Genomic DNA, 9,843 nt, shown 5'->3' with positions numbered 1-9,843 from the left:
GGAGCTGATATTCTAGGAGCAGATAAGGTGAGTCACAATCAGGTCATACGCGTCTCTTGCTTTTGGTTAACTACGATACGGATTACCACTGATAGCATTAGGCAAGATGAGATCTAAATAGGCAGTACATTGCACTGGTTCCCCATGCACACCCATTATCTGCTACCACTTTGAATGAAGCTGTTTTTTTTTAACAAAGGATGCCACACGTTTAATTCCCTGCAGCGTGTTCTTGGATAAGCTATAAAAGTACTACAATCTCTGGTATACCAGTAGAGGTCACATGTGCGGTTCCTGATAAACCGAAGGCAGTCCTAAACCAAATCAGTGTCTCCTTTTTCTTTATTTGATACAAAGACTCTCAATCTTCAAATAGATAACATTATCTCTTTCCAAGTATTGCTCATCCCATCACATTCAATCAGTTAGTTTGATTGGTAATAGCTTGGGTCTGAGAAAAAATAGGTGACCTTTCAGTCTGCTTCAGTTTATGATTTAGTGGGCTTGTCTGTCTTGCTGTTACACGCGGAAGGTTTCTTGATCCTTTAAACACGCGGGAGCATGACTGAAGCTAATTCTGTTATTGAGCTCAACTGCTGCGACTCTCCTGGACAGCAAGATGAGAAGCAGAGTAGCAGACAGATTTCTTTTGTAGGGAAAATATATTATCTTGGAGCCGAGAAGCTGAGTCGACAATCAGCTCTTACACGTCTCTTGCTTTTGGTTAACTGCAACTTGGATACCACTGTTAACGCTAGGAAAGATGAGAAGTGCGGACTGCAGTGACTCCGCATGCACACCCAATATCTGCTACAGTACTACTTTGAATAAAGCTGCTTTCTTAATCAAGGATACCACATGTTGTAATTCGCTCATCATGTGCTTCAGTGCTTGGATACACTACAGAGTAGTACTCTAATCTCTGGTATACCAGTAGAGGTCACATGTCCAGTTCTTGAAAACCAAATCGGTTTAGCACTCTAGATCTGCAGGGTGTAACTCCGAGATCTACGCAGAATGTTCCAGAATTCGGCAGGGAGAGAAGATGCCCCAGCCGATCCAGGCATCCAACAGCAGCAGCAAGCGAAAGCAACACGACTCGTCCTTGGTCCGTGGATTACTGGATTCCATGGCCCATTCCCATATCCTGCCCGGCCAAGAGCAGCCGTCCGTGGCGTGATCCTGGCCCTACCTAGCCCACACCCTCGTCGTCACCTCCCGGGACGGGGCGGGCCCTCGCCGTCGTAGCCTTTCCACTTTCTCTGCGCGTGGGGCCAGGCCGGGCGGCCGATGCGAGGGAGCCGAAGCCACGTCCACACATTTCGTCCCAGATGGTAATCCTCGCAGGAAAAAAAAAAGATCGCGGGATTTGCCACCCAATCACACACATGCACGGGCACGGGAAAGCTCGGAGCCTCTCTTTCGATCGGGCGGCCGAGGCTTCTCTAGCAGGGGTGGTGGCGACCGGACAGCGGCGCTTGCGCGGCTGCGCATTTCAAGGGTGGAGTAAAATAGAGAGGAACGTGGAGGACTTTTTACTAGCATTTTTCTATTCTGTAGCGGGGAGAGGAGAGGGGATCAGGGGGAGGGGAGGGACGAGGAAGGGAGGTTTTGCCGTCGGCAATGGAGATGGCACTCCGGGCGCAGAGCCCGCTCTGCTCCCGGGGCCGCCCGGTGCTCGTCGTCCGGCCGGCCGCTGCCACCACTGGCCTCGCGCAGGTGAGTTGCGGCGGTTCATGGAGCTGTCCGTAGCCTTCTGGTTTTATTTTCCCTTTTTCGCTTTCTGGTCCATGTTGGCCGGTCATCTGGGAGAGGGAGGCTAGGCGGGGTTAGCAAGCTGCATATGGGGGAAAAAGTTCAGTTTTTGAACTTGTAAAATACCGGAAGTCAGCTGCGGTACTTGTTTACTGTCAAATCAGTTGTGGTACTTGTTTACCAAAATTAGGTGTGGAAAATCAGTTGTCAAATCCATGATAAGCTTCCCATTAGAACATATTTTGGTTTTTTGCGGTCTGTTGTTTACTGTCATGGAAAGGTTTATTAGCTTGTTAACTTTTGGGATGACATGGTCTGCAGGATCTGTATAACTGACAGTTTTCTACCATTGTCTGCTTCTACAGTCGACCATAGGACGCAGCAGATTTACAGGAGGCAGGCTTGTTCGATGCATGGTATCAAGTTCAGGTTTGAGGAACGATTATGCTGAAAGCAATCTCATTGGTCATACAGCTTAGCTCATATTTTCCTGACATTGCGTTATTCAGATTATCCCAAGAAAAATCCAAGGAGAACATCGACTCCTAAGCCCAAAGGCACTGCATCCAGAGGGTATGCCTCCAGACCTACTGCTGAATCCAGCATGAAGAAGATAGAACAAAGCAGCACTGTTGAAGGTGATCTTGGCAAAAGCAATGGGACACTACATGGTGAAGCAACACAGCAGGCAAGTACTGCAGAAGAATCGTCTGAGATTGACTTGCCAGGAAACGTTGCGAGCAGAGCAGAAAAGGATGAACCTGGGACCAAAGAAGAGGCTAGCCAAAATCATTCTTCAGCGTCATCTTCCATGCCCATGGATGATGAATCAATTGACCGAAAACTTGATGAGTATCGTGGTAAAATAAGTGCACTAGTAAGTTCGAAACCAGAACCTTCAACATCTGCAAGTGTTCATGGACAAGACAAACCACTTGTTGGCACTCATGAGCAAGAGAAATCAATAACTGGTTTCGAAGAACATGACAGTTCAATTGTTGATGAACCCAGAAAAGGCAGGCCATTTGCTGAGGCCATTGTAGGCTATCCAGTGAAACATGCAGATGAAGAACCTCCAGTTTCAGAAGATGATGAACTGAGGATAATCAAGGATCAAGAGCAGTATGAACCAGATATACAAGCACCAGTAGAGGATGATGTGGACCCAGAAGTGCTAAAGAGGAGGCTTCAAGAGCTTGCTGATGAGAATTATTCAGTCGGCAACAAGTGTTTTGTCTTTCCTGAAGTAGTGAAGGCTGATTCGATGATTAATCTTTACTTAAACCGCAGTATGTCAGCCTTAGCTAGTGAGCCCGATGTTCTCATAAAAGGAGCATTCAATGGTTGGAGATGGAAATCTTTCACTGAAAATTTGCATAAAAGCGAATTAAGAGGGGATTGGTGGTGTTGCAAACTCTACATTCCCAAGCAGGCATACAGATTAGACTTTGTGTTCTTTAATGGTGGCACTGTCTATGAAAACAACAATCACAATGATTTTTTCCTTGAAATAGAAAGTGACATAGATGAACACTCATTCGAGGACTTCTTGGTTGAAGAAAAGCAAAAGGAACTTGAGAGGCTTGCTGCAGAAGAAGCTGAAAGGAAAAGACAGGCTGAGGAGGAGCGCAGGAGAGAGGAAGAGAGGGCCGCAATGGAGGCGGACAGGGCACAAGCAAAGTCCGAGGTTGAGATGAAGAAGGAGAAATTGCACCAAATGTTGAGTTCGGCCAGCAGATATGCTGATTACTTATGGTACATAGAACCTAACACTTATAAAGGAGGAGACAGGGTTAGATTATACTATAATAGAAGCTCGAGACCTCTTATGCATAACAATGAGATTTGGATGCACGGAGGTTACAATAACTGGATTGATGGTCTCTCAATCTCTGAAAGACTTGTCAAATCTCATGAAAAGGATGGGGATTGGTGGTATGCAGAAGGTATGATTATTCACTCTTTGGATTTATTAGGATTTATGATACTCCCTCTGTTCGATTGTTGATGATATATGTTTTTCTCTCTCATGATCTCATCCTCTGAGATGTTACTTTGACATTACTTGTTATGTTAGTATATATTAATGAAGTATGTACCACAAAGTCACAATGGAGAAAATTCAAACCATTATATTATGGTACAGGTTGTAGTTCAACAAGTTAAAATTGCTCAACAAATAAAAGGAGTATGGTCACCTGAAATCCTCAAACCTTGAAATACCTATTGAAGGTTGTTTTTTCAAGTACGCTTTATCCTGTGAATGAGTCTGAAGATCAATCATGTGCTTGATGCCATGATCTTTGGTGTTTAGTTGCTCTTTTGTCTGTTATGCACGAATCTTACTTTTGATTGTATTCAGTTTTTTTTTTACTACATTTTGATTATATTCATGTGCAGTGACATTACCTGAAAGGGCATTGGTGTTGGACTGGGTTTTTGCTGATGGGCCACCTGGCAATGCAAGGAATTATGATAACAATGGCCGCCAGGATTTCCATGCTATTGTTCCTAATAACATACCGGAGGACATGTTTTGGGTGGAAGAAGAACATAGGATCTTTAGAAGGCTTCAGCAGGAGAGAAGGGAAAGGGAGCATGCTGATCGATTAAAGGTTAGTCAAAAATAGCTTTTTGCATGTAGTAGGGGCAACCACTTATATGTACCAAGATACTTATCAAACAACAAGCAATTGTTTTGAGACTCTTCCAATTGCATAACTGAAACAAGGTGATCTCATTGCTGCTTCTTTCCCCACATAGGCTGAGAGGTCTGCAAAAATGAAGGCTGAGATGAAGGAAAAGACTATGAGAGCGTTTCTGATCTCACAGAAACATATCGTGTATACTGAGCCACTTGAAGTACGTGCAGGAACCACTGTGGATGTGTTTTATAATCCTTCCAACACGGTGCTGAATGGAAAACCAGAGGTTTGGTTCAGAGGTTCCTTCAACCGTTGGACTCATCCAAGTGGTCCCTTACCACCACAGAAGATGGTGAAGGCAGAGAATGGTTCACACTTACGGGCAACAGGTGCGAGAGCTTACAACGTATCACAATGCTTTTTTTTTTCTTGGTCATATTTGTGCACTAGTATCACTATCAAGTACTACCAAAATGGCCTTCTAAAATATCTTTACCCAATACTTCTTGTGGAATCTATCTTGTATGGTGAACTAGTTGATATATTTTCTATCGGATATGTTGCTATAAAGTTAAAAAACTCTGCTATAGTCCAAAGTCTTGCCTGACACCTTCCTTTTCCCTGGTTATCAGAAGGAATATGATAAGCATGTGATCCTGATAAACAGTTCTCTTTTTCTCAAGCCTATCAAATTCTTGTTTACCACATACTCCCTTCATCCAGAAATGTAAGACATTTTGTTGCACTAGGACAGGTCTTTGACCAACTATGACTCTATGAATATATAAGATTTGGACACAAAATTGGTACTATTACATTCGTATTCAAAAGTACTAATTTATGATTAGCCTTTGTATAAAAAAATAGCATATCAATAGAGTAATTGTTAGTCAAAATCTTGTCCTAAGGAAACTAAATACACCTCACATTCCTGGACCATAGGAGTAATATTGATCCATTCTTGCAAATATTGTTCATTTTTTTAGAAAAAGGGAAAACAAATATTGTTCTATGTTTACTGCTTTCCTTCTCTGAGTTCTCTCGTAGTTAAATCTGTTCGTTTTTTCCAGTCAGGGTTCCCTTGGATGCATATATGATGGATTTTGTTTTCTCCGAGTCGGAAGATGGTGGAATATATGACAATAGGAATGGGATGGACTATCATATTCCTGTGTCTGATTCGGTGGCAAAGGAACCTCCAATGCATATTGTGCACATTGCAGTAGAGATGGCCCCTATTGCAAAGGCAATTTACATATCTCCATGTTTTGTGGTACACAAATTGTTGGCCTTACTTGACAATGACAAACGTCGTTACAGGTTGGAGGCCTTGGCGATGTTGTTACCAGCCTCTCACGAGCTGTTCAAGATTTAGGCCACAATGTTGAGGTTATTCTGCCAAAGTATGATTGTTTAAACCTAAGCAATGTAAGTTTGTCGATTGTTCTGAACTATCCTACGTCTTCTTTTCATTTTGTCTCCCCTCCTCTGCTTTCTTTCAATTCTGCAGTGTTCCTTCACTTGTTTAGTTTCTTCTACTTTAAAAGCGTATGACTCTATTGTGTGTCAGTGATCTTAATGTCCTGTTGATTGTTTCTTTCTCAACTTCTTGGAGGATCACAATTTGGTATGTCCCCCGTCACAAAAAAAAAACTGTCTTTTTATGTTGTGAGCAGTCAAATCTATTCAACCTCTGCCCATTATAGACTTCTTAATTCTGTGTGTGAACATTAGAAATGATGTACAAATTCTTCAGAAAAAATAGTTTTTTGCTTTTTTATGTAAATATATTACATTAGAGATTACTGGTCCTTTTTTACTGGAGGGAGAATGCTTTCAACATTATTCATGCATATCAATCTGCAAAACCTTTTATCCTTGTATTTACGTGGAGATTTGCTAGTGTATGCATGATCAACGCTTATGGAGTATGTCAATTTTACTCTTTAAATTGCCTCTCTTTTGATGCAGGTGATGGATTTGCATTACCAACAAAGTTTTACTTGGGGTGGCACAGAGATAAAAGTATGGTTTGGGAAGGTTGAAGATCTCCCTGTTTACTTCTTGGAACCACAAAATGGGTATGCAGCATATCATTGATTGTAACACACCAAAACACATTTATCTCTTGTTTTGTTTTAGCTATTTTACACTACTGTATATAATTAATGGTTCTTTGTCTTGTGTTTCAACACATATTTAAAGTATTCATCACATTGTTAGACCAGCTTAAGAACAAGTTGATGGTGGCTTCAGTAAAATCTGAATTGTTGTCTTCTATGCTGCCTATACTGAAAGCTTTTGCGCTGTACTGCTGTTTACTTTAAAATGCAGATTTTACATTTGAAGTTAGTTTTGCAGTTATTTTTTTTAATCTTTTGTTGCTGTGCTTCTCATCATCAGTTCATGAATAATCTACTGACTTGAGCATTATTAGAGTGGTGTAGCATTGAACTCTATTCATGTTTTGATATTTCTTTCTGCAGAATGTTTTGGGTGGGGTGTGTCTATGGGAAGAATGATGAGAGTAGATTTGGCTTTTTCTGTCATTCTGCACTGGAGTTTCTCCTCCAGAAAGGATCTTCTCCTGTAAGTACATGATATGTTCCTGAAAACTTCATTTATCGAATTGGGGTTTACTATTCATTTTTCTGTCACATTTGCTCGTCTTCTCCCACTGGTGTATAATGATAGTTTATTTCTGGAGCAATTTTCCTCAGTTTCTACTTGCCAAATTATTTCAAACAGCAGCTTTGTTTTAGTAAAGATGTCCAAATTACATCACACGTTCTGTACTTGTTATCTGCTCTTTGTTCCCCAAAAACCTCTCATGTTGCTGATTTGTTGCTATCCTTGTAGGATATCATACATTGTCATGATTGGTCTAGTGCTCCGGTTGCATGGCTATACAAGGAACAGTATGCTCTTAATGGGCTGGGAAATGGTCGGGTTGTATTTACCATCCACAATCTTGAGTTTGGAGCACATCACATTGGCAAGGCAATGGCACATTGTGACAAAGCTACAACTGTGAGTGCCTTTGTTGTCTTTGTTGTTAACTTGTTATGTTGTTCGAAGCCTTCATATTTTTCCTTCGTGCTCGTGTTTGTCTTATTTAAACTGTTTCGGCTATTCGTTCCAGGTTTCCGACACATATTCGAAGGAAGTGGCTGGACATGGAGCTATTGCTCCTCACTACTTCAAATTCCATGGAATTCGAAACGGAATTGATCCTGATATTTGGGATCCATATACTGACAACTTTATTCCGGTACACTCACAGAGTGCATCCGTACATATTCTATTAATATGCATTTACTCATTTACTAACTGCTTGGAGTTGTAAGCTTGCATCAAGAGTGCATCTTTAGCTGCCATTTTCTTTTATTTTATCATAGAACAACCTGTCTATTTACAGCTGTGGGGACTAAACAATCATATTGCAGCTAATTTGAATTTGACGTTTGTTGGACCTCTACCATTAGCATACTTCATTTACATTGGCTGCAGATCAATGACACAACTTTTGGTTCAGTACCACTGTGATCATTTTCTAGCTCAACTCTTTTTTGCTGCATTCTATTCTAGGTCCATTATACATCAGAGAATGTTGTTGAGGGCAAGAGTGCTGCAAAAAAGGCATTGCAGCAGATGCTTGGGTTACAGCAAACTGATACCCCTATTGTTGGAATCATCAGCCGTCTAACAGTCCAGAAGGGAATTCACCTTATCAAACATGCAATTTATCGAACTCTTGAACGGAATGGACAGGTCTTATCTCTTGCTCAGGGATAGTGCTTGCAAGTTTGTTATGTTACATTTACACTGTTCAGTTTGCAAGTTTTGTTTTTCTATAACAGGTGGTTCTGCTGGGTTCAGCACCAGATCCTCGCATACAAGGCGACTTCACAAACTTAGCCAGTCGACTGCATGGTGAATATCATGGCCGGGTGAAGCTTTGTTTAACCTATGATGAGCCACTGTCCCATTTGGTTAGTTTCAGATCCCCTGCAGATTGCCCCTTGTATTAGAATTGGAAAATTGATGGGCGCTCAATTTATGATCCTGTTGTAGATATATGCTGGGGCGGACTTCATTCTTGTTCCTTCCATCTTTGAACCTTGTGGTTTAACACAGCTTATTGCTATGCGGTATGGCTCCATCCCGATTGTTCGGAAAACTGGAGGTGTGTATATTTATGGAATCATTATATTCCCTTGGCAATGCGTTTCAAACTGGCATTAAAAGGTTGTATCATGTATGTTGCAGGCCTTTACGACACCGTGTTTGACGTTGACGATGACAAGTATCGGGCTCAGGCACAAGGCCTCGAGCCAAATGGATTCAGTTTCGAAGGAGCTGATAGCAGTAGTGTGGATTATGCTCTTGACAGGCAAGTATAACCCATCTGAAGTCGCATAAACTGTAATGATGCAACATCGCTTATTCCATCTGTTGCCATTTTATTTCAGAGCGATAAGCACATTTTATGATGCTCGTGACTGGTTCAACTCCCTTTGCAAGAGGGTAATGGAGCAGGATTGGTCATGGAACAGGCCTGCTCTGGACTACATGGAATTGTACCATTCTGCTCGCAAAAACTGAACCTAGTGGCGGAGAGAACAGATTCGGTTTGCCCAGGTCTGGAGCACATCTCAGCCTCTCAGGCATGCCCTTCCCAGTACCAATTCTCTTGCAAAATGGGAAGAAAAGAGCACTGGCTTGCTGTGCATGCCAGCCGCCCATGACAGCTGTCTCACTGCCCTCTGCCCTGCGATGGCTTGAGAGTTTGCGACAACGCGGCTCACTTATGTGACACGCAGAGTACTCATTCGGGTGGTAGTTAACAGTTTTGCAAAAATGTATCTTTGTCAGGTGCAAATAGCTGTGTGTAGTCTTTCAGGTGTACATAGTTTGTATGTTAAGCTTTAGATATTAGACACGATGATGGCGTCTTTAGTTTCTGAAGACTCAGACCAAATGTATATGGTGGGACCAATGACCGACCTTCCCCTGTTGGTATCTGGAAATGTTCGCTACTGTCATCTAATTTCTCCATCAACGGTTATGATGCTGTACTTGCCAGGTTACTATGTTTTTCTTTTTCATATATGGGTTAAGCTTCCTTTCGCTACAGAGAGACTCCCAATGCAACAATGTGGCGGCGACATGTTGGAGACTCGCCAGGTCTTTGTCGACGGTTTCTTTGTGGTTTCTGGCCATCCAAGGTGCCACAACACCTGTGCTTGGATTGGTAAGGTGGTTGGGTCGCGACTAAGCCTGCTATGTGCAGCATTATAACACGTGTTGCAATCGTTAAAAGATAGTAGAGATGATAATAAGTATTTAGAACCCGATGGGTTTTATGAATTATAGTCATTCGATGCTCACACCATGGATGAAGGGATGGATCACCATGGGTGATTTTGAACTCATTGGGCCC

General features: G+C 42.1%; 1 protein-coding gene across 2 annotated transcripts; it reads left to right on the top strand.

Moving 5' to 3' along the window:
• Positions 1–1,384: 1,384 nt before the first annotated feature.
• LOC120641840 (soluble starch synthase 3a, chloroplastic/amyloplastic-like) lies at positions 1,385–9,490 on the top strand. 2 transcript variants are annotated; one of them, XM_039918119.1, is made up of 17 exons: positions 1,441–1,719; positions 2,121–2,184; positions 2,265–3,701; positions 4,156–4,370; positions 4,519–4,789; positions 5,471–5,646; positions 5,721–5,828; positions 6,016–6,027; positions 6,372–6,481; positions 6,887–6,989; positions 7,260–7,430; positions 7,543–7,671; positions 7,989–8,171; positions 8,261–8,392; positions 8,475–8,586; positions 8,670–8,793; positions 8,873–9,490. In XM_039918119.1, the coding sequence occupies exons 1-17, from the start codon at positions 1,624–1,626 to the stop codon at positions 9,003–9,005; spliced, it is 3,576 nt and encodes a 1,191-aa protein (XP_039774053.1). In that variant the 5' UTR covers positions 1,441–1,623; the 3' UTR covers positions 9,006–9,490. The 2 variants fall into 2 exon arrangements, with proteins under 2 accessions (XP_039774055.1, XP_039774053.1); XM_039918121.1 differs by lacking the exon at positions 6,016–6,027 and having other exon boundaries at positions 1,385–1,719.
• The last annotated feature ends 353 nt before the right edge of the window (positions 9,491–9,843 follow it).

Source organism: Panicum virgatum, chromosome 7K (assembly GCF_016808335.1).
Source record: "Panicum virgatum strain AP13 chromosome 7K, P.virgatum_v5, whole genome shotgun sequence".
NCBI classification, from domain to species: Eukaryota; Viridiplantae; Streptophyta; class Magnoliopsida; order Poales; family Poaceae; genus Panicum; species Panicum virgatum.
This window is presented reverse-complemented; position numbering and strand designations above follow the sequence as displayed.

Bases quoted from the DNA above. Each gene is read 5' to 3' on its own strand.
- LOC120641840 (XM_039918119.1), top strand. From the start codon at position 1,624: ATGGAGATGGCACTCCGGGCGCAGAGCCCGCTCTGCTCCCGGGGCCGC. The intron at 2,185-2,264 runs GTTTGAGGAACG...TGCGTTATTCAG, and splicing joins ATGCATGGTATCAAGTTCAG to ATTATCCCAAGAAAAATCCA. The intron at 6,990-7,259 runs GTAAGTACATGA...CTATCCTTGTAG, and splicing joins TCCAGAAAGGATCTTCTCCT to GATATCATACATTGTCATGA.